This window comes from Notamacropus eugenii, chromosome 2 (assembly GCF_028372415.1).
Source record: "Notamacropus eugenii isolate mMacEug1 chromosome 2, mMacEug1.pri_v2, whole genome shotgun sequence".
NCBI lineage: Eukaryota > Metazoa > Chordata > Mammalia > Diprotodontia > Macropodidae > Notamacropus > Notamacropus eugenii.
Genome location: NC_092873.1, coordinates 70,485,549 through 70,508,980, shown reverse-complemented (window position 1 = coordinate 70,508,980; position 23,432 = coordinate 70,485,549). Strand labels below are relative to the sequence as shown.

Below are 23,432 nucleotides of genomic sequence, written 5' to 3'. Positions count from 1 at the left end.
TTTGAATCAATCCTCTGCTGCTTGGGCTCCCTTTGGCGTGACAATCAACACCAAGAAAACAGAGGTTCTCCACCAGCCAGCGCCACACCACCTCTACCTGCAAACATCCCTTAGAGTCAATGAAGAAGGTTTGAGTACTGTGGAGAGTTCACTTATCTCAGCAGGACACTTTCCAGGGATGTGCCAATAGATGAGGGGGTGGATGCATGTACCGTCAGAGCTAGCTCAGTGTGTGGGAGGTGCCCAAGGAACCTCTGGGGAGAAGAGGTATTAGACTGAGTATCCGACAGAAGGTCTAGAGAGCTGAGCCCTTGTGCTGACCTCACTCTTGGTGCATAGGAAACCTAGACAGTCCACCAGCCTCATATCAGCAGATGGAATCGCATCCATTTGAATTGTCTTAGGAAGATTCTGAAGATCACCTGGCAAGATCCGGTACTGGACACTGAGGTCCTTAATCAAGCTGAGCTGCCAGGCGTTCAGACTCTGCTGCAGGGAGCGCAACCCCAACGGGCGGGCCACGTTGCTTCAATGGCACACGTGCATTGACACTTTTCTGGAGACCTCTCACAGGGAAGGCCCTCGCATGCTGGCCAGAAGAAGTGACAGAGGGACACTCTTAAGGTATCTCTCAAGAATTTGGGAATCAACGTCACGACCTGGGAGACACAGGGATGGTGCCTGCTGTCAAAAAGAATACAAAGTGCGACGTTTCTGGACATCCACAGCCCTGCCAATATCCCCCACTGATCTCCATGCAGCCTGGACAACACAATTCAGTGTCAAGGGTACGTTTAGCCAGGAGGGCCTGCTGGTGTCCTAAAGCAAACCCTGCGCCCCAAGCTGCTGGGAAGGCTCAGAATGCCCATTCCCGACCCCCACCGCACCCCCCCGTCCCTTCCATATCCAAGGCCTTTGTACGGGAAGCCTCCATGATCCTCCCTATCAGTGCTTCTCCCTCCTCACATAGCCCCCAGGTGGTTGCCTCTTTTCTGGGGACCCTCGCAGCCCTCCAGCTTTTCCTTCAGTCACTGGACACTCAGGACTTGGTCTTGTGCCAGACCAGGAGTAGAGGGTTCATAGATGTTTACTAAAGGGTGGAAACAGAAATCAAATGGAGTGTATTTACGGGCTGCTGGTCATCTCCTGGACAACGTCACCATCACCTAATGATGGACCCGGAGGGAAGCAGCCAGCCGTAAACAACAACGGGGAAGCAGCCTCTGTCCCCCTGGGAACATCCTCCTGCAGGATGGATATAAAGGCCCACCGGGATACACCATCTTCACACACAGCCCCAAGCTGAACTCACATACACACACACAGACACACAGACACACACACACGTAGAAAGACCCACAAGCACAGGCCCCGTGAGGCTCCAGCTCCTACCTGCAGCAGCCCCTCCCTCACAGCCCTTTGCCCCTCTCTGCTGCCCAACGCTCCCCCACGCAGCTGCTCCCACCATGGCAAACACCTGCTTTTCTGGGTCCTGTGTTCCCACAAACTCGGCTGTCTCCGTCTGCTCCAGTGACAGGAGCTGTGGCAGCAACGTCTGCTTGCCCAGTTCTTGCACGGGCTCCTCCTGGCAGCTGGATGACTGCCCAGAGAGCTGCTGTGAGCCCAGCTGCTGCAGCCCCTGCTGCTGCCCAGCGCCATGCTGCCCACCGACCTGCCCCCTGACCCTGCTGTGCCGTCCAGTCTGCTGCGTGCCCGCCACCTGCCAAACAGCCTGTGAACTCAGCCCCTGCCAGCCTGTCTGCACCTCCTCCTGCTCCCCATCCTGCTGCCACACATCCAGCTGCCAAGCCCCTACCTGCTGCGTGCCTGTCTGTGCACTGCAGTCCTGCTTCCGCGTCCCTGTGTGCTACAAGCTCAGCTGTTGTGGGACCACAACCTCTTGTCCAGTGTCCTCCTGCTGCCAGCCCAGCTGCTGCCGCCCTCCCTGCTGTGTGTCCCTCGTCTGCCGGCCTGTGTGCAGCCCACCCACCTGCTGTGTGCCTCTCTCCTGCACACCCTCCTGCTGCACCAACACATCCTCCTCCTCTTGCTGCTGTGCACCCTCCTGCTGTCCCGCCCCCACCTGCTGCCGCCCTTCCTCCTCTGTGTCCCTCATCTGCCGCCCCACCTGCGGCAAACCTGCCTGCTGCCCTACCACCTGTGGACTGAAACCTTGCTGTTGACCACAGGGTGCTCTCCCTTCCTCTCTCTCTGCTGCTGAGCCTCCACCCCCACCCAGCTTCTGCAGGCCTCCTGGATCCCTCTCCAAACATCAGCCTGAACACCTGGCAGCATCAACCTCAAAGGCACTGACATCACCAGGCCACAGGCAACTCGCTGCACCCACCACCTCACCCACCCCGGGCCCATGCCAGGCCCCCTACAAACCGTGGCTGACCCCAGCCCTGGCACCTGCTTTGCCATGCACCTGACTCAGTGTCTATCCACCTGGCACTGCCTGCAGCTCTCAGGCTCTCTCTAGGTTCAAAATGTGTGGCCATGGCCCAGGCCATGAGCCCTCCTGGCAATAAACCGCATCAGCTCACCTCCCTGCCTCTCACGTGCCCTTTTCTCCTTAGCCTCAGCCCACTGGGGGAAGCGGGAGGGTCAGTCCTGCACAAGGCAGCCTGCAGAGCCCAGCAGGCCGTAGCACGCAGTGCACAAAATGACCCCCGTGACACGCACGCACCTCAAAGTGGTCCCTGCTGAGCCGTGTCCTCACTCATCCCTCCCCAACCCACACTGTCCTGTGCCCTTCCATTCACATGCCCACCAGCCCTCTGTCCTCCAGGATTAAACTCTTTCCCTGCACCCACCAACACCGCACTGGCCAAGAGGCCAGCTCCCACCCAGGAGTGACCTCCCCGTGCACTGAGCATGGATGTCACCTTCTCCTCCCCACACGTCTCTGTGAAATGTCCTCCCTGCTCTTCAGCACAAGACTTTCTTGGGTCCAACTACCAAGGAACAAGCCTGGGCGGTTCAGGGGACCCTGGAGGGAACACTCTGTGTACAGAAACAGAGAATGAAATCAGAAGGGGGAAAGAGACACGGTGGTTCATCTGGACAAGTCGCCTTGCTCGCAGTCTACAAGACCGAGGACATCTCCACATGATCGCACGTACTCAAACACACACACACATGCCCCTCCATCCCCTTCTTCATGCTGACTCCCACTTTTCCCACCAGGGAAGACGACTCTGTCTTCATAAAGGGACATTACCCCCAACAAGGGCACAGACAGGACTCCAGTCACCTGGTCCAAAGAGGGGACAGCAGGTGTCTTGGTTCACGGACCCATTGGTTACGAGGTTGCCCAGCCTCTGTCCGCCAGAGGAGGAGGGAAAGACACCCAAAGTGGGAGGAAGCCTGACCTCAGCAGGAGGGTCTTTCCAGACCGTTCTGAGGGAGGACGTGACAACTGTGCCCAGGGACGTGCAAGCATATCAGACAGGAGAGAGAGGAAGCTGCTTCACCTCCTTCACCAAGAGTGTGAACAGACAGAGGCATGGGAGAGATGCAAATGCAGGTGTTGGAGGAGATCCTGACAAAGTGACTGGAGCCACCCTCTAAGGGCGCATAGGAATCCCTGTGATCTGAGGGACGTCGGAGAAGCCCAGGGACCACGGAGCCCATGAGCACATGGAGAGGGCATCCCCACAAGCTTGCCGACATCTCACCGTCTGCCAGGGAGTGTGCCAGGGCTCAGGAGCTAAGGACAAAATGGAGACGGTGACTGCCCTCAGGTCAAGCATCCTGCCAGACACACAGGATGAAGATGGACAAGCAGTATCAGGTCATTGCAGGGGGGACAGTGGGCACTGGAAACTCTAGGGATCTGAAGAGTCTTCATGCGGGAGAGCACACAGGAGCTCAGGCTCAGAGGAATATGGGCCGCAAAAAATAGGAGAGAGAGCATTCCAGGCATGGGGATCAGTGCGGGCACAGGCATGGAGGGTGGAGAATACATGCTGGGCAGCCCCTGGAGCTGAGAATTCAAACAAAGTTTGAATCAATCCTCTGCTGCTTGGGCTCCCTTTGGCGTGACAATCAACACCAAGAAAACAGAGGTTCTCCACCAGCCAGCGCCACACCACCTCTACCTGCAAACATCCCTTAGAGTCAATGAAGAAGGTTTGAGTACTGTGGAGAGTTCACTTATCTCAGCAGGACACTTTCCAGGGATGTGCCAATAGATGAGGGGGTGGATGCATGTACCGTCAGAGCTAGCTCAGTGTGTGGGAGGTGCCCAAGGAACCTCTGGGGAGAAGAGGTATTAGACTGAGTACCCGACAGAAGGTCTAGAGAGCCGAGCCCTTGTGCTGACCTCACTCTTGGTGCCTGGGAAACCTAGACAGTCCACCAGCCTCATATCAGCAGATGGAATCGCATCCATTTGAATTGTCTTAGGAAGATTCTGAAGATCACCTGGCAAGATCCGGTACTGGATACTGAGGTCCTTAATCAAGCTGAGCTGCCAGGCGTTCAGACTCTGCTGCAGGGAGCGCAACCCCAACGGGCGGGCCACGTTGCTTCAATGGCACACGTGCATTGACACTTTTCTGGAGACCTCTCACAGGGAAGGCCCTCGCATGCTGGCCAGAAGAAGTGACAGAGGGACACTCTTAAGGTATCTCTCAAGAATTTGGGAATCAACGTCACGACCTGGGAGACACAGGGATGGTGCCTGCTGTCATAAAGAATACAAAGTGCGACGTTTCTGGACATCCACAGCCCTGCCAATATCCCCCACTGATCTCCATGCAGCCTGGACAACACAATTCAGTGTCAAGGGTACGTTTAGCCAGGAGGGCCTGCTGGTGTCCTAAAGCAAACCCTGCGCCCCAAGCTGCTGGGAAGGCTCAGAATGCCCATTCCCGACCCCCACCGCACCCCCCCCCCCGTCCCTTCCATATCCAAGGCCTTTGTACGGGAAGCCTCCATGATCCTCCCTATCAGTGCTTCTCCCTCCTCACATAGCCCCCAGGTGGTTGCCTCTTTTCTGGGGACCCTCGCAGCCCTCCAGCTTTTCCTTCAGTCACTGGACACTCAGGACTTGGTCTTGTGCCAGACCAGGAGTAGAGGGTTCATAGATGTTTACTAAAGGGTGGAAACAGAAATCAAATGGAGTGTATTTACGGGCTGCTGGTCATCTCCTGGACAACGTCACCATCACCTAATGATGGACCCGGAGGGAAGCAGCCAGCCGTAAACAACAACGGGGAAGCAGCCTCTGTCCCCCTGGGAACATCCTCCTGCAGGATGGATATAAAGGCCCACCGGGATACACCATCTTCACACACAGCCCCAAGCTGAACTCACATACACACACACAGACACACAGACACACACACACGTAGAAAGACCCACAAGCACAGGCCCCGTGAGGCTCCAGCTCCTACCTGCAGCAGCCCCTCCCTCACAGCCCTTTGCCCCTCTCTGCTGCCCAACGCTCCCCCACGCAGCTGCTCCCACCATGGCAAACACCTGCTTTTCTGGGTCCTGTGTTCCCACAAACTCGGCTGTCTCCGTCTGCTCCAGTGACAGGAGCTGTGGCAGCAACGTCTGCTTGCCCAGTTCTTGCACGGGCTCCTCCTGGCAGCTGGATGACTGCCCAGAGAGCTGCTGTGAGCCCAGCTGCTGCAGCCCCTGCTGCTGCCCAGCGCCATGCTGCCCACCGACCTGCCCCCTGACCCTGCTGTGCCGTCCAGTCTGCTGCGTGCCCGCCACCTGCCAAACAGCCTGTGAACTCAGCCCCTGCCAGCCTGTCTGCACCTCCTCCTGCTCCCCATCCTGCTGCCACACATCCAGCTGCCAAGCCCCTACCTGCTGCGTGCCTGTCTGTGCACTGCAGTCCTGCTTCCGCGTCCCTGTGTGCTACAAGCTCAGCTGTTGTGGGACCACAACCTCTTGTCCAGTGTCCTCCTGCTGCCAGCCCAGCTGCTGCCGCCCTCCCTGCTGTGTGTCCCTCGTCTGCCGGCCTGTGTGCAGCCCACCCACCTGCTGTGTGCCTCTCTCCTGCACACCCTCCTGCTGCACCAACACATCCTCCTCCTCTTGCTGCTGTGCACCCTCCTGCTGTCCCGCCCCCACCTGCTGCCGCCCTTCCTCCTCTGTGTCCCTCATCTGCCGCCCCACCTGCGGCAAACCTGCCTGCTGCCCTACCACCTGTGGACTGAAACCTTGCTGTTGACCACAGGGTGCTCTCCCTTCCTCTCTCTCTCTGCTGCTGAGCCTCCACCCCCGCCCAGCTTCTGCAGGCCTCCTGGGTCCCTCTCCAAACATCAGCCTGAACACCTGGCAGCATCAACCTCAAAGGCACTGACATCACCAGGCCACAGGCAACTCGCTGCACCCACCACCTCACCCACCCCGGGCCCATGCCAGGCCCCCTGCAAACCGTGGCTGACCCTAGCCCTGGCACCTGCTTTGCCATGCACCTGACTCAGTGTCTATCCACCTGGCACTGCCTGCAGCTCTCAGGCTCTCTCTAGGTTCAAAATGTGTGGCCATGGCCCAGGCCATGAGCCCTCCTGGCAATAAACCGCATCAGCTCACCTCCCTGCCTCTCACGTGCCCTTTTCTCCTTAGCCTCAGCCCACTGGGGGAAGCGGGAGCGTCAGTCCTGCACAAGGCAGCCTGCAGAGCCCAGCAGGCCGTAGCACGCAGTGCACAAAATGACCCCCGTGACACGCACGCACCTCAAAGTGGTCCCTGCTGAGCCGTGTCCTCACTCATCCCTCCCCAACCCACACTGTCCTGTGCCCTTCCATTCACATGCCCACCAGCCCTCTGTCCTCCAGGATTAAACTCTTTCCCTGCACCCACCAACACCGCACTGGCCAAGAGGCCAGCTCCCACCCAGGAGTGACCTCCCCGTGCACTGAGCATGGATGTCACCTTCTCCTCCCCACACGTCTCTGTGAAATGTCCTCCCTGCTCTTCAGCACAAGACTTTCTTGGGTCCAACTACCAAGGAACAGGCCTGGGCGGTTCAGGGGACCCTGGAGGGAACACTCTGTGTACAGAAACAGAGAATGAAATCAGAAGGGGGAAAGAGACACGGTGGTTCATCTGGACAAGTCGCCTTGCTCGCAGTCTACAAGACCGAGGACATCTCCACATGATCGCACGTACTCAAACACACACACACATGCCCCTCCATCCCCTTCTTCATGCTGACTCCCACTTTTCCCACCAGGGAAGACGACTCTGTCTTCATAAAGGGACATTATCCCCAACAAGGGCACAGACAGGACTCCAGTCACCTGGTCCAAAGAGGGGACAGCAGGTGTCTTGGTTCACGGACCCATTGGTTACGAGGTTGCCCAGCCTCTGTCCGCCAGAGGAGGAGGGAAAGACACCCAAAGTGGGAGGAAGCCTGACCTCAGCAGGAGGGTCTTTCCAGACCGTTCTGAGGGAGGACGTGACAACTGTGCCCAGGGACGTGCAAGCATATCAGACAGGAGAGAGAGGAAGCTGCTTCACCTCCTTCACCAAGAGTGTGAACAGACAGAGGCATGGGAGAGATGCAAATGCAGGTGTTGGAGGAGATCCTGACAAAGTGACTGGAGCCACCCTCTAAGGGCGCATAGGAATCCCTGTGATCTGAGGGACGTCGGAGAAGCCCAGGGACCACGGAGCCCATGAGCACATGGAGAGGGCATCCCCACAAGCTTGCCGACATCTCACCGTCTGCCAGGGAGTGTGCCAGGGCTCAGGAGCTAAGGACAAAATGGAGACGGTGACTGCCCTCAGGTCAAGCATCCTGCCAGACACACAGGATGAAGATGGACAAGCAGTATCAGGTCATTGCAGGGGGGACAGTGGGCACTGGAAACTCTAGGGATCTGAAGAGTCTTCATGCGGGAGAGCACACAGGAGCTCAGGCTCAGAGGAATATGGGCCGCAAAGAATAGGAGGGAGAGCATTCCAGGCATGGGGATCAGTGCGGGCACAGGCATGGAGGGTGGAGAATACATGCTGGGCAGCCCCTGGAGCTGAGAATTCAAACAAAGTTTGAATCAATCCTCTGCTGCTTGGGCTCCCTTTGGCGTGACAATCAACACCAAGAAAACAGAGGTTCTCCACCAGCCAGCGCCACACCACCTCTACCTGCAAACATCCCTTAGAGTCAATGAAGAAGGTTTGAGTACTGTGGAGAGTTCACTTATCTCAGCAGGACACTTTCCAGGGATGTGCCAATAGATGAGGGGGTGGATGCATGTACCGTCAGAGCTAGCTCAGTGTGTGGGAGGTGCCCAAGGAACCTCTGGGGAGAAGAGGTATTAGACTGAGTATCCGACAGAAGGTCTAGAGAGCTGAGCCCTTGTGCTGACCTCACTCTTGGTGCATAGGAAACCTAGACAGTCCACCAGCCTCATATCAGCAGATGGAATCGCATCCATTTGAATTGTCTTAGGAAGATTCTGAAGATCACCTGGCAAGATCCGGTACTGGACACTGAGGTCCTTAATCAAGCTGAGCTGCCAGGCGTTCAGACTCTGCTGCAGGGAGCGCAACCCCAACGGGCGGGCCACGTTGCTTTAATGGCACACGTGCATTGACACTTTTCTGGAGACCTCTCACAGGGAAGGCCCTCGCATGCTGGCCAGAAGAAGTGACAGAGGGACACTCTTAAGGTATCTCTCAAGAATTTGGGAATCAACGTCACGACCTGGGAGACACAGGGATGGTGCCTGCTGTCAAAAAGAATACAAAGTGCGACGTTTCTGGACATCCACAGCCCTGCCAATATCCCCCACTGATCTCCATGCAGCCTGGACAACACAATTCAGTGTCAAGGGTACGTTTAGCCAGGAGGGCCTGCTGGTGTCCTAAAGCAAACCCTGCGCCCCAAGCTGCTGGGAAGGCTCAGAATGCCCATTCCCGACCCCCACCGCACCCCCCCGTCCCTTCCATATCCAAGGCCTTTGTACAGGAAGCCTCCATGATCCTCCCTATCAGTGCTTCTCCCTCCTCACATAGCCCCCAGGTGGTTGCCTCTTTTCTGGGGACCCTCGCAGCCCTCCAGCTTTTCCTTCAGTCACTGGACACTCAGGACTTGGTCTTGTGCCAGACCAGGAGTAGAGGGTTCATAGATGTTTACTAAAGGGTGGAAACAGAAATCAAATGGAGTGTATTTACGGGCTGCTGGTCATCTCCTGGACAACGTCACCATCACCTAATGATGGACCCGGAGGGAAGCAGCCAGCCGTAAACAACAACGGGGAAGCAGCCTCTGTCCCCCTGGGAACATCCTCCTGCAGGATGGATATAAAGGCCCACCGGGATACACCATCTTCACACACAGCCCCAAGCTGAACTCACATACACACACACACAGACACACAGACACACACACACGTAGAAAGACCCACAAGCACAGGCCCCGTGAGGCTCCAGCTCCTACTTGCAGCAGCCCCTCCCTCACAGCCCTTTGCCCCTCTCTGCTGCCCAACGCTCCCCCACGCAGCTGCTCCCACCATGGCAAACACCTGCTTTTCTGGGTCCTGTGTTCCCACAAACTCGGCTGTCTCCGTCTGCTCCAGTGACAGGAGCTGTGGCAGCAACGTCTGCTTGCCCAGTTCTTGCACGGGCTCCTCCTGGCAGCTGGATGACTGCCCAGAGAGCTGCTGTGAGCCCAGCTGCTGCAGCCCCTGCTGCTGCCCAGCGCCATGCTGCCCACCGACCTGCCCCCTGACCCTGCTGTGCCGTCCAGTCTGCTGCGTGCCCGCCACCTGCCAAACAGCCTGTGAACTCAGCCCCTGCCAGCCTGTCTGCACCTCCTCCTGCTCCCCATCCTGCTGCCACACATCCAGCTGCCAAGCCCCTACCTGCTGCGTGCCTGTCTGTGCACTGCAGTCCTGCTTCCGCGACCCTGTGTGCTACAAGCTCAGCTGTTGTGGGACCACAACCTCTTGTCCAGTGTCCTCCTGCTGCCAGCCCAGCTGCTGCCGCCCTCCCTGCTGTGTGTCCCTCGTCTGCCGGCCTGTGTGCAGCCCACCCACCTGCTGTGTGCCTCTCTCCTGCACACCCTCCTGCTGCACCAACACATCCTCCTCCTCTTGCTGCTGTGCACCCTCCTGCTGTCCCGCCCCCACCTGCTGCCGCCCTTCCTCCTCTGTGTCCCTCATCTGCCGCCCCACCTGCGGCAAACCTGCCTGCTGCCCTACCACCTGTGGACTGAAACCTTGCTGTTGACCACAGGGTGCTCTCCCTTCCTCTCTCTCTGCTGCTGAGCCTCCACCCCCGCCCAGCTTCTGCAGGCCTCCTGGATCCCTCTCCAAACATCAGCCTGAACACCTGGCAGCATCAACCTCAAAGGCACTGACATCACCAGGCCACAGGCAACTCGCTGCACCCACCACCTCACCCACCCCGGGCCCATGCCAGGCCCCCTGCAAACCGTGGCTGACCCTAGCCCTGGCACCTGCTTTGCCATGCACCTGACTCAGTGTCTATCCACCTTGCACTGCCTGCAGCTCTCAGGCTCTCTCTAGGTTCAAAATGTGTGGCCATGGCCCAGGCCATGAGCCCTCCTGGCAATAAACCGCATCAGCTCACCTCCCTGCCTCTCACGTGCCCTTTTCTCCTTAGCCTCAGCCCACTGGGGGAAGCGGGAGCGTCAGTCCTGCACAAGGCAGCCTGCAGAGCCCAGCAGGCCGTAGCACGCAGTGCACAAAATGACCCCCGTGACACGCACGCACCTCAAAGTGGTCCCTGCTGAGCCGTGTCCTCACTCATCCCTCCCCAACCCACACTGTCCTGTGCCCTTCCATTCACATGCCCACCAGCCCTCTGTCCTCCAGGATTAAACTCTTTCCCTGCACCCACCAACACCGCACTGGCCAAGAGGCCAGCTCCCACCCAGGAGTGACCTCCCCGTGCACTGAGCATGGATGTCACCTTCTCCTCCCCACACGTCTCTGTGAAATGTCCTCCCTGCTCTTCAGCACAAGACTTTCTTGGGTCCAACTACCAAGGAACAGGCCTGGGCGGTTCAGGGGACCCTGGAGGGAACACTCTGTGTACAGAAACAGAGAATGAAATCAGAAGGGGGAAAGAGACACGGTGGTTCATCTGGACAAGTCGCCTTGCTCGCAGTCTACAAGACCAAGGACATCTCCACATGATCGCACGTACTCAAACACACACACACATGCCCCTCCATCCCCCTCTTCATGCTGACTCCCACTTTTCCCACCAGGGAAGACGACTCTGTCTTCATAAAGGGACATTATCCCCAACAAGGGCACAGACAGGACTCCAGTCACCTGGTCCAAAGAGGGGACAGCAGGTGTCTTGGTTCACGGACCCATTGGTTACGAGGTTGCCCAGCCTCTGTCCGCCAGAGGAGGAGGGAAAGACACCCAAAGTGGGAGGAAGCCTGACCTCAGCAGGAGGGTCTTTCCAGACCGTTCTGAGGGAGGACGTGACAACTGTGCCCAGGGACGTGCAAGCATATCAGACAGGAGAGAGAGGAAGCTGCTTCACCTCCTTCACCAAGAGTGTGAACAGACAGAGGCATGGGAGAGATGCAAATGCAGGTGTTGGAGGAGATCCTGACAAAGTGACTGGAGCCACCCTCTAAGGGCGCATAGGAATCCCTGTGATCTGAGGGACGTCGGAGAAGCCCAGGGACCACGGAGCCCATGAGCACATGGAGAGGGCATCCCCACAAGCTTGCCGACATCTCACCGTCTGCCAGGGAGTGTGCCAGGGCTCAGGAGCTAAGGACAAAATGGAGACGGTGACTGCCCTCAGGTCAAGCATCCTGCCAGACACACAGGATGAAGATGGACAAGCAGTATCAGGTCATTGCAGGGGGGACAGTGGGCACTGGAAACTCTAGGGATCTGAAGAGTCTTCATGCGGGAGAGCACACAGGAGCTCAGGCTCAGAGGAATATGGGCCGCAAAGAATAGGAGGGAGAGCATTCCAGGCATGGGGATCAGTGCGGGCACAGGCATGGAGGGTGGAGAATACATGCTGGGCAGCCCCTGGAGCTGAGAATTCAAACAAAGTTTGAATCAATCCTCTGCTGCTTGGGCTCCCTTTGGCGTGACAATCAACACCAAGAAAACAGAGGTTCTCCACCAGCCAGCGCCACACCACCTCTACCTGCAAACATCCCTTAGAGTCAATGAAGAAGGTTTGAGTACTGTGGAGAGTTCACTTATCTCAGCAGGACACTTTCCAGGGATGTGCCAATAGATGAGGGGGTGGATGCATGTACCGTCAGAGCTAGCTCAGTGTGTGGGAGGTGCCCAAGGAACCTCTGGGGAGAAGAGGTATTAGACTGAGTACCCGACAGAAGGTCTAGAGAGCCGAGCCCTTGTGCTGACCTCACTCTTGGTGCCTGGGAAACCTAGACAGTCCACCAGCCTCATATCAGCAGATGGAATCGCATCCATTTGAATTGTCTTAGGAAGATTCTGAAGATCGCCTGGCAAGATCCGGTACTGGACACTGAGGTCCTTAATCAAGCTGAGCTGCCAGGCGTTCAGACTCTGCTGCAGGGAGCGCAACCCCAACGGGCGGGCCACGTTGCTTCAATGGCACACGTGCATTGACACTTTTCTGGAGACCTCTCACAGGGAAGGCCCTCGCATGCTGGCCAGAAGAAGTGACAGAGGGACACTCTTAAGGTATCTCTCAAGAATTTGGGAATCAACGTCACGACCTGGGAGACACAGGGATGGTGCCTGCTGTCAAAAAGAATACAAAGTGCGACGTTTCTGGACATCCACAGCCCTGCCAATATCCCCCACTGATCTCCATGCAGCCTGGACAACACAATTCAGTGTCAAGGGTACGTTTAGCCAGGAGGGCCTGCTGGTGTCCTAAAGCAAACCCTGCGCCCCAAGCTGCTGGGAAGGCTCAGAATGCCCATTCCCGACCCCCACCGCACCCCCCCCGTCCCTTCCATATCCAAGGCCTTTGTACGGGAAGCCTCCATGATCCTCCCTATCAGTGCTTCTCCCTCCTCACATAGCCCCCAGGTGGTTGCCTCTTTTCTGGGGACCCTCGCAGCCCTCCAGCTTTTCCTTCAGTCACTGGACACTCAGGACTTGGTCTTGTGCCAGACCAGGAGTAGAGGGTTCATAGATGTTTACTAAAGGGTGGAAACAGAAATCAAATGGAGTGTATTTACGGGCTGCTGGTCATCTCCTGGACAATGTCACCATCACCTAATGATGGACCCGGAGGGAAGCAGCCAGCCGTAAACAACAACGGGGAAGCAGCCTCTGTCCCCCTGGGAACATCCTCCTGCAGGATGGATATAAAGGCCCACCGGGATACACCATCTTCACACACAGCCCCAAGCTGAACTCACATACACACACACACAGACACACAGACACACACACACGTAGAAAGACCCACAAGCACAGGCCCCGTGAGGCTCCAGCTCCTACCTGCAGCAGCCCCTCCCTCACAGCCCTTTGCCCCTCTCTGCTGCCCAACGCTCCCCCACGCAGCTGCTCCCACCATGGCAAACACCTGCTTTTCTGGGTCCTGTGTTCCCACAAACTCGGCTGTCTCCGTCTGCTCCAGTGACAGGAGCTGTGGCAGCAACGTCTGCTTGCCCAGTTCTTGCACGGGCTCCTCCTGGCAGCTGGATGACTGCCCAGAGAGCTGCTGTGAGCCCAGCTGCTGCAGCCCCTGCTGCTGCCCAGCGCCATGCTGCCCACCGACCTGCCCCCTGACCCTGCTGTGCCGTCCAGTCTGCTGCGCGCCCGCCACCTGCCAAACAGCCTGTGAACTCAGCCCCTGCCAGCCTGTCTGCACCTCCTCCTGCTCCCCATCCTGCTGCCACACATCCAGCTGCCAAGCCCCTACCTGCTGCGTGCCTGTCTGTGCACTGCAGTCCTGCTTCCGCGTCCCTGTGTGCTACAAGCTCAGCTGTTGTGGGACCACAACCTCTTGTCCAGTGTCCTCCTGCTGCCAGCCCAGCTGCTGCCGCCCTCCCTGCTGTGTGTCCCTCGTCTGCCGGCCTGTGTGCAGCCCACCCACCTGCTGTGTGCCTCTCTCCTGCACACCCTCCTGCTGCACCAACACATCCTCCTCCTCTTGCTGCTGTGCACCCTCCTGCTGTCCCGCCCCCACCTGCTGCCGCCCTTCCTCCTCTGTGTCCCTCATCTGCCGCCCCACCTGCGGCAAACCTGCCTGCTGCCCTACCACCTGTGGACTGAAACCTTGCTGTTGACCACAGGGTGCTCTCCCTTCCTCTCTCTCTGCTGCTGAGCCTCCACCCCCGCCCAGCTTCTGCAGGCCTCCTGGATCCCTCTCCAAACATCAGCCTGAACACCTGGCAGCATCAACCTCAAAGGCACTGACATCACCAGGCCACAGGCAACTCGCTGCACCCACCACCTCACCCACCCCGGGCCCATGCCAGGCCCCCTGCAAACCGTGGCTGACCCCAGCCCTGGCACCTGCTTTGCCATGCACCTGACTCAGTGTCTATCCACCTTGCACTGCCTGCAGCTCTCAGGCTCTCTCTAGGTTCAAAATGTGTGGCCATGGCCCAGGCCATGAGCCCTCCTGGCAATAAACCGCATCAGCTCACCTCCCTGCCTCTCACGTGCCCTTTTCTCCTTAGCCTCAGCCCACTGGGGGAAGCGGGAGCGTCAGTCCTGCACAAGGCAGCCTGCAGAGCCCAGCAGGCCGTAGCACGCAGTGCACAAAATGACCCCCGTGACACGCACGCACCTCAAAGTGGTCCCTGCTGAGCCGTGTCCTCACTCATCCCTCCCCAACCCACACTGTCCTGTGCCCTTCCATTCACATGCCCACCAGCCCTCTGTCCTCCAGGATTAAACTCTTTCCCTGCACCCACCAACACCGCACTGGCCAAGAGGCCAGCTCCCACCCAGGAGTGACCTCCCCGTGCACTGAGCATGGATGTCACCTTCTCCTCCCCACACGTCTCTGTGAAATGTCCTCCCTGCTCTTCAGCACAAGACTTTCTTGGGTCCAACTACCAAGGAACAGGCCTGGGCGGTTCAGGGGACCCTGGAGGGAACACTCTGTGTACAGAAACAGAGAATGAAATCAGAAGGGGGAAAGAGACACGGTGGTTCATCTGGACAAGTCGCCTTGCTCGCAGTCTACAAGACCGAGGACATCTCCACATGATCGCACGTACTCAAACACACACACACATGCCCCTCCATCCCCTTCTTCATGCTGACTCCCACTTTTCCCACCAGGGAAGACGACTCTGTCTTCATAAAGGGACATTATCCCCAACAAGGGCACAGACAGGACTCCAGTCACCTGGTCCAAAGAGGGGACAGCAGGTGTCTTGGTTCACGGACCCATTGGTTACGAGGTTGCCCAGCCTCTGTCCGCCAGAGGAGGAGGGAAAGACACCCAAAGTGGGAGGAAGCCTGACCTCAGCAGGAGGGTCTTTCCAGACCCTTCTGAGGGAGGACGTGACAACTGTGCCCAGGGACGTGCAAGCATATCAGACAGGAGAGAGAGGAAGCTGCTTCACCTCCTTCACCAAGAGTGTGAACAGACAGAGGCATGGGAGAGATGCAAATGCAGGTGTTGGAGGAGATCCTGACAAAGTGACTGGAGCCACCCTCTAAGGGCGCATAGGAATCCCTGTGATCTGAGGGACGTTGGAGAAGCCCAGGGACCATGGAGCCCATGAGCACATGGAGAGGGCATCCCCACAAGCTTGCCGACATCTCACCGTCTGCCAGGGAGTGTGCCAGGGCTCAGGAGCTAAGGACAAAATGGAGATGGTGACTGCCCTCAGGTCAAGCATCCTGCCAGACACACAGGATGAAGATGGACAAGCAGTATCAGGTCATTGCAGGGGGGACAGTGGGCACTGGAAACTCTAGGGATCTGAAGAGTCTTCATGCGGGAGAGCACACAGGAGCTCAGGCTCAGAGGAATATGGGCCGCAAAGAATAGGAGGGAGAGCATTCCAGGCATGGGGATCAGTGCGGGCACAGGCATGGAGGGTGGAGAATACATGCTGGGCAGCCCCTGGAGCTGAGAATTCAAACAAAGTTTGAATCAATCCTCTGCTGCTTGGGCTCCCTTTGGCGTGACAATCAACACCAAGAAAACAGAGGTTCTCCACCAGCCAGCGCCACACCACCTCTACCTGCAAACATCCCTTAGAGTCAATGAAGAAGGTTTGAGTACTGTGGAGAGTTCACTTATCTCAGCAGGACACTTTCCAGGGATGTGCCAATAGATGAGGGGGTGGATGCATGTACCGTCAGAGCTAGCTCAGTGTGTGGGAGGTGCCCAAGGAACCTCTGGGGAGAAGAGGTATTAGACTGAGTATCCGACAGAAGGTCTAGAGAGCTGAGCCCTTGTGCTGACCTCACTCTTGGTGCATAGGAAACCTAGACAGTCCACCAGCCTCATATCAGCAGATGGAATCGCATCCATTTGAATTGTCTTAGGAAGATTCTGAAGATCACCTGGCAAGATCCGGTACTGGACACTGAGGTCCTTAATCAAGCTGAGCTGCCAGGCGTTCAGACTCTGCTGCAGGGAGCGCAACCCCAACGGGCGGGCCACGTTGCTTCAATGGCACACGTGCATTGACACTTTTCTGGAGACCTCTCACAGGGAAGGCCCTCGCATGCTGGCCAGAAGAAGTGACAGAGGGACACTCTTAAGGTATCTCTCAAGAATTTGGGAATCAACGTCACGACCTGGGAGACACAGGGATGGTGCCTGCTGTCAAAAAGAATACAAAGTGCGACGTTTCTGGACATCCACAGCCCTGCCAATATCCCCCACTGATCTCCATGCAGCCTGGACAACACAATTCAGTGTCAAGGGTACGTTTAGCCAGGAGGGCCTGCTGGTGTCCTAAAGCAAACCCTGCGCCCCAAGCTGCTGGGAAGGCTCAGAATGCCCATTCCCGACCCCCACCGCACCCCCCCGTCCCTTCCATATCCAAGGCCTTTGTACGGGAAGCCTCCATGATCCTCCCTATCAGTGCTTCTCCCTCCTCACATAGCCCCCAGGTGGTTGCCTCTTTTCTGGGGACCCTCGCAGCCCTCCAGCTTTTCCTTCAGTCACTGGACACTCAGGACTTGGTCTTGTGCCAGACCAGGAGTAGAGGGTTCATAGATGTTTACTAAAGGGTGGAAACAGAAATCAAATGGAGTGTATTTACGGGCTGCTGGTCATCTCCTGGACAACGTCACCATCACCTAATGATGGACCCGGAGGGAAGCAGCCAGCCGTAAACAACAACGGGGAAGCAGCCTCTGTCCCCCTGGGAACATCCTCCTGCAGGATGGATATAAAGGCCCACCGGGATACACCATCTTCACACACAGCCCCAAGCTGAACTCACATACACACACACAGACACACAGACACACACACACGTAGAAAGACCCACAAGCACAGGCCCCGTGAGGCTCCAGCTCCTACCTGCAGCAGCCCCTCCCTCACAGCCCTTTGCCCCTCTCTGCTGCCCAACGCTCCCCCACGCAGCTGCTCCCACCATGGCAAACACCTGCTTTTCTGGGTCCTGTGTTCCCACAAACTCGGCTGTCTCCGTCTGCTCCAGTGACAGGAGCTGTGGCAGCAACGTCTGCTTGCCCAGTTCTTGCACGGGCTCCTCCTGGCAGCTGGATGACTGCCCAGAGAGCTGCTGTGAGCCCAGCTGCTGCAGCCCCTGCTGCTGCCCAGCGCCATGCTGCCCACCGACCTGCCCCCTGACCCTGCTGTGCCGTCCAGTCTGCTGCGTGCCTGCCACCTGCCAAACAGCCTGTGAACTCAGCCCCTGCCAGCCTGTCTGCACCTCCTCCTGCTCCCCATCCTGCTGCCACACATCCAGCTGCCAAGCCCCTACCTGCTGCGTGCCTGTCTGTGCACTGCAGTCCTGCTTCCGCGTCCCTGTGTGCTACAAGCTCAGCTGTTGTGGGACCACAACCTCTTGTCCAGTGTCCTCCTGCTGCCAGCCCAGCTGCTACCGCCCTCCCTGCTGTGTGTCCCTCGTCTGCCGGCCTGTGTGCAGCCCACCCACCTGCTGTGTGCCTCTCTCCTGCACACCCTCCTGCTGCACCAACACATCCTCCTCCTCTTGCTGCTGTGCACCCTCCTGCTGTCCCGCCCCCACCTGCTGCCGCCCTTCCTCCTCTGTGTCCCTCATCTGCCGCCCCACCTGCGGCAAACCTGCCTGCTGCCCTACCACCTGTGGATTGAAACCTTGCCGTTGACCACAGGGTGCTCTCCCTTCCTCTCTCTCTGCTGCTGAGCCTCCACCCCCACCCAGCTTCTGCAGGCCTCCTGGATCCCTCTCCAAACATCAGCCTGAACACCTGGCAGCATCAACCTCAAAGGCACTGACATCACCAGGCCACAGGCAACTCGCTGCACCCACCACCTCACCCACCCCGGGCCCATGCCAGGCCCCCTACAAACCGTGGCTGACCCCAGCCCTGGCACCTGCTTTGCCATGCACCTGACTCAGTGTCTATCCACCTGGCACTGCCTGCAGCTCTCAGGCTCTCTCTAGGTTCAAAATGTGTGGCCATGGCCCAGGCCATGAGCCCTCCTGGCAATAAACCGCATCAGCTCACCTCCCTGCCTCTCACGTGCCCTTTTCTCCTTAGCCTCAGCCCACTGGGGGAAGCGGGAGCGTCAGTCCTGCACAAGGCAGCCTGCAGAGCCCAGCAGGCCGTAGCACGCAGTGCACAAAATGACCCCCGTGACACGCACGCACCTCAAAGTGGTCCCTGCTGAGCCGTGTCCTCACTCATCCCTCCCCAACCCACACTGTCCTGTGCCCTTCCATTCACATGCCCACCAGCCCTCTGTCCTCCAGGATTAAACTCTTTCCCTGCACCCACCAACACCGCACTGGCCAAGAGGCCAGCTCCCACCCAGGAGTGACCTCCCCGTGCACTGAGCATGGATGTCACCTTCTCCTCCCCACACGTCTCTGTGAAATGTCCTCCCTGCTCTTCAGCACAAGACTTTCTTGGGTCCAACTACCAAGGAACAGGCCTGGGCGGTTCAGGGGACCCTGGAGGGAACACTCTGTGTACAGAAACAGAGAATGAAATCAGAAGGGGGAAAGAGACACGGTGGTTCATCTGGACAAGTCGCCTTGCTCGCAGTCTACAAGACCGAGGACATCTCCACATGATCGCACGTACTCAAACACACACACACATGCCCCTCCATCCCCTTCTTCATGCTGACTCCCACTTTTCCCACCAGGGAAGACGACTCTGTCTTCATAAAGGGACATTATCCCCAACAAGGGCACAGACAGGACTCCAGTCACCTGGTCCAAAGAGGGGACAGCAGGTGTCTTGGTTCACGGACCCATTGGTTACGAGGTTGCCCAGCCTCTGTCCGCCAGAGGAGGAGGGAAAGACACCCAAAGTGGGAGGAAGCCTGACCTCAGCAGGAGGGTCTTTCCAGACCGTTCTGAGGGAGGACGTGACAACTGTGCCCAGGGACGTGCAAGCATATCAGACAGGAGAGAGAGGAAGCTGCTTCACCTCCTTCACCAAGAGTGTGAACAGACAGAGGCATGGGAGAGATGCAAATGCAGGTGTTGGAGGAGATCCTGACAAAGTGACTGGAGCCACCCTCTAAGGGCGCATAGGAATCCCTGTGATCTGAGGGACGTCGGAGAAGCCCAGGGACCACGGAGCCCATGAGCACATGGAGAGGGCATCCCCACAAGCTTGCCGACATCTCACCGTCTGCCAGGGAGTGTGCCAGGGCTCAGGAGCTAAGGACAAAATGGAGACGGTGACTGCCCTCAGGTCAAGCATCCTGCCAGACACACAGGATGAAGATGGACAAGCAGTATCAGGTCATTGCAGGGGGGACAGTGGGCACTGGAAACTCTAGGGATCTGAAGAGTCTTCATGCGGGAGAGCACACAGGAGCTCAGGCTCAGAGGAATATGGGCCGCAAAGAATAGGAGGGAGAGCATTCCAGGCATGGGGATCAGTGCGGGCACAGGCATGGAGGGTGGAGAATACATGCTGGGCAGCCCCTGGAGCTGAGAATTCAAACAAAGTTTGAATCAATCCTCTGCTGCTTGGGCTCCCTTTGGCGTGACAATCAACACCAAGAAAACAGAGGTTCTCCACCAGCCAGCGCCACACCACCTCTACCTGCAAACATCCCTTAGAGTCAATGAAGAAGGTTTGAGTACTGTGGAGAGTTCACTTATCTCAGCAGGACACTTTCCAGGGATGTGCCAATAGATGAGGGGGTGGATGCATGTACCGTCAGAGCTAGCTCAGTGTGTGGGAGGTGCCCAAGGAACCTCTGGGGAGAAGAGGTATTAGACTGAGTACCCGACAGAAGGTCTAGAGAGCTGAGCCCTTGTGCTGACCTCACTCTTGGTGCCTGGGAAACCTAGACAGTCCACCAGCCTCATATCAGCAGATGGAATCGCATCCATTTGAATTGTCTTAGGAAGATTCTGAAGATCACCTGGCAAGATCCGGTACTGGATACTGAGGTCCTTAATCAAGCTGAGCTGCCAGGCGTTCAGACTCTGCTGCAGGGAGCGCAACCCCAACGGGCGGGCCACGTTGCTTCAATGGCACACGTGCATTGACACTTTTCTGGAGACCTCTCACAGGGAAGGCCCTCGCATGCTGGCCAGAAGAAGTGACAGAGGGACACTCTTAAGGTATCTCTCAAGAATTTGGGAATCAACGTCACGACCTGGGAGACACAGGGATGGTGCCTGCTGTCATAAAGAATACAAAGTGCGACGTTTCTGGACATCCACAGCCCTGCCAATATCCCCCACTGATCTCCATGCAGCCTGGACAACACAATTCAGTGTCAAGGGTACGTTTAGCCAGGAGGGCCTGCTGGTGTCCTAAAGCAAACCCTGCGCCCCAAGCTGCTGGGAAGGCTCAGAATGCCCATTCCCGACCCCCACCGCACCCCCCCCCGTCCCTTCCATATCCAAGGCCTTTGTACGGGAAGCCTCCATGATCCTCCCTATCAGTGCTTCTCCCTCCTCACATAGCCCCCAGGTGGTTGCCTCTTTTCTGGGGACCCTCGCAGCCCTCCAGCTTTTCCTTCAGTCACTGGACACTCAGGACTTGGTCTTGTGCCAGACCAGGAGTAGAGGGTTCATAGATGTTTACTAAAGGGTGGAAACAGAAATCAAATGGAGTGTATTTACGGGCTGCTGGTCATCTCCTGGACAACGTCACCATCACCTAATGATGGACCCGGAGGGAAGCAGCCAGCCGTAAACAACAACGGGGAAGCAGCCTCTGTCCCCCTGGGAACATCCTCCTGCAGGATGGATATAAAGGCCCACCGGGATACACCATCTTCACACACAGCCCCAAGCTGAACTCACATACACACACACAGACACACAGACACACACACACGTAGAAAGACCCACAAGCACAGGCCCCGTGAGGCTCCAGCTCCTACCTGCAGCAGCCCCTCCCTCACAGCCCTTTGCCCCTCTCTGCTGCCCAACGCTCCCCCACGCAGCTGCTCCCACCATGGCAAACACCTGCTTTTCTGGGTCCTGTGTTCCCACAAACTCGGCTGTCTCCGTCTGCTCCAGTGACAGGAGCTGTGGCAGCAACGTCTGCTTGCCCAGTTCTTGCACGGGCTCCTCCTGGCAGCTGGATGACTGCCCAGAGAGCTGCTGTGAGCCCAGCTGCTGCAGCCCCTGCTGCTGCCCAGCGCCATGCTGCCCACCGACCTGCCCCCTGACCCTGCTGTGCCGTCCAGTCTGCTGCGTGCCCGCCACCTGCCAAACAGCCTGTGAACTCAGCCCCTGCCAGCCTGTCTGCACCTCCTCCTGCTCCCCATCCTGCTGCCACACATCCAGCTGCCAAGCCCCTACCTGCTGCGTGCCTGTCTGTGCACTGCAGTCCTGCTTCCGCGTCCCTGTGTGCTACAAGCTCAGCTGTTGTGGGACCACAACCTCTTGTCCAGTGTCCTCCTGCTGCCAGCCCAGCTGCTGCCGCCCTCCCTGCTGTGTGTCCCTCGTCTGCCGGCCTGTGTGCAGCCCACCCACCTGCTGTGTGCCTCTCTCCTGCACACCCTCCTGCTGCACCAACACATCCTCCTCCTCTTGCTGCTGTGCACCCTCCTGCTGTCCCGCCCCCACCTGCTGCCGCCCTTCCTCCTCTGTGTCCCTCATCTGCCGCCCCACCTGCGGCAAACCTGCCTGCTGCCCTACCACCTGTGGACTGAAACCTTGCTGTTGACCACAGGGTGCTCTCCCTTCCTCTCTCTCTCTGCTGCTGAGCCTCCACCCCCGCCCAGCTTCTGCAGGCCTCCTGGGTCCCTCTCCAAACATCAGCCTGAACACCTGGCAGCATCAACCTCAAAGGCACTGACATCACCAGGCCACAGGCAACTCGCTGCACCCACCACCTCACCCACCCCGGGCCCATGCCAGGCCCCCTGCAAACCGTGGCTGACCCCAGCCCTGGCACCTGCTTTGCCATGCACCTGACTCAGTGTCTATCCACCTGGCACTGCCTGCAGCTCTCAGGCTCTCTCTAGGTTCAAAATGTGTGGCCATGGCCCAGGCCATGAGCCCTCCTGGCAATAAACCGCATCAGCTCACCTCCCTGCCTCTCACGTGCCCTTTTCTCCTTAGCCTCAGCCCACTGGGGGAAGCGGGAGCGTCAGTCCTGCACAAGGCAGCCTGCAGAGCCCAGCAGGCCGTAGCACGCAGTGCACAAAATGACCCCCGTGACACGCACGCACCTCAAAGTGGTCCCTGCTGAGCCGTGTCCTCACTCATCCCTCCCCAACCCACACTGTCCTGTGCCCTTCCATTCACATGCCCACCAGCCCTCTGTCCTCCAGGATTAAACTCTTTCCCTGCACCCACCAACACCGCACTGGCCAAGAGGCCAGCTCCCACCCAGGAGTGACCTCCCCGTGCACTGAGCATGGATGTCACCTTCTCCTCCCCACACGTCTCTGTGAAATGTCCTCCCTGCTCTTCAGCACAAGACTTTCTTGGGTCCAACTACCAAGGAACAGGCCTGGGCGGTTCAGGGGACCCTGGAGGGAACACTCTGTGTACAGAAACAGAGAATGAAATCAGAAGGGGGAAAGAGACACGGTGGTTCATCTGGACAAGTCGCCTTGCTCGCAGTCTACAAGACCGAGGACATCTCCACATGATCGCACGTACTCAAACACACACACACATGCCCCTCCATCCCCTTCTTCATGCTGACTCCCACTTTTCCCACCAGGGAAGACGACTCTGTCTTCATAAAGGGACATTATCCCCAACAAGGGCACAGACAGGACTCCAGTCACCTGGTCCAAAGAGGGGACAGCAGGTGTCTTGGTTCACGGACCCATTGGTTACGAGGTTGCCCAGCCTCTGTCCGCCAGAGGAGGAGGGAAAGACACCCAAAGTGGGAGGAAGCCTGACCTCAGCAGGAGGG

General features: G+C 57.9%; 6 protein-coding genes across 6 annotated transcripts; all 6 read left to right on the top strand.

The window, feature by feature from the left end:
• The first annotated feature begins 1,237 nt into the window (after positions 1 to 1,237).
• On the top strand, positions 1,238 to 2,195 carry LOC140525439 (uncharacterized). The gene has a single exon (XM_072640858.1). The coding sequence runs from the start codon at positions 1,467 to 1,469 to the stop codon at positions 2,181 to 2,183; it is 717 nt and encodes a 238-aa protein (XP_072496959.1). The 5' UTR covers positions 1,238 to 1,466; the 3' UTR covers positions 2,184 to 2,195.
• A 3,052-nt stretch (positions 2,196 to 5,247) lies between these two features.
• On the top strand, positions 5,248 to 6,370 carry LOC140525438 (uncharacterized). The gene has a single exon (XM_072640857.1). It carries the CDS (start codon positions 5,477 to 5,479, stop codon positions 6,191 to 6,193), a length of 717 nt encoding a protein of 238 aa, XP_072496958.1. The 5' UTR covers positions 5,248 to 5,476; the 3' UTR covers positions 6,194 to 6,370.
• Positions 6,371 to 9,441: 3,071 nt separating this feature from the next.
• Positions 9,442 to 10,378, top strand: LOC140523516 (uncharacterized). Its single transcript, XM_072638348.1, has one exon. The coding sequence runs from the start codon at positions 9,487 to 9,489 to the stop codon at positions 10,201 to 10,203; it is 717 nt and encodes a 238-aa protein (XP_072494449.1). The 5' UTR covers positions 9,442 to 9,486; the 3' UTR covers positions 10,204 to 10,378.
• A 2,973-nt stretch (positions 10,379 to 13,351) lies between these two features.
• LOC140525436 (uncharacterized) lies at positions 13,352 to 14,446 on the top strand. Its single transcript, XM_072640856.1, has one exon. It carries the CDS (start codon positions 13,496 to 13,498, stop codon positions 14,210 to 14,212), a length of 717 nt encoding a protein of 238 aa, XP_072496957.1. The 5' UTR covers positions 13,352 to 13,495; the 3' UTR covers positions 14,213 to 14,446.
• Positions 14,447 to 17,272: 2,826 nt separating this feature from the next.
• On the top strand, positions 17,273 to 18,218 carry LOC140522648 (uncharacterized). Its single transcript, XM_072637989.1, has one exon. The coding sequence runs from the start codon at positions 17,502 to 17,504 to the stop codon at positions 18,216 to 18,218; it is 717 nt and encodes a 238-aa protein (XP_072494090.1). The 5' UTR covers positions 17,273 to 17,501.
• A 3,062-nt stretch (positions 18,219 to 21,280) lies between these two features.
• LOC140525435 (uncharacterized) lies at positions 21,281 to 22,657 on the top strand. The gene has a single exon (XM_072640855.1). The coding sequence runs from the start codon at positions 21,510 to 21,512 to the stop codon at positions 22,224 to 22,226; it is 717 nt and encodes a 238-aa protein (XP_072496956.1). The 5' UTR covers positions 21,281 to 21,509; the 3' UTR covers positions 22,227 to 22,657.
• The last annotated feature ends 775 nt before the right edge of the window (positions 22,658 to 23,432 follow it).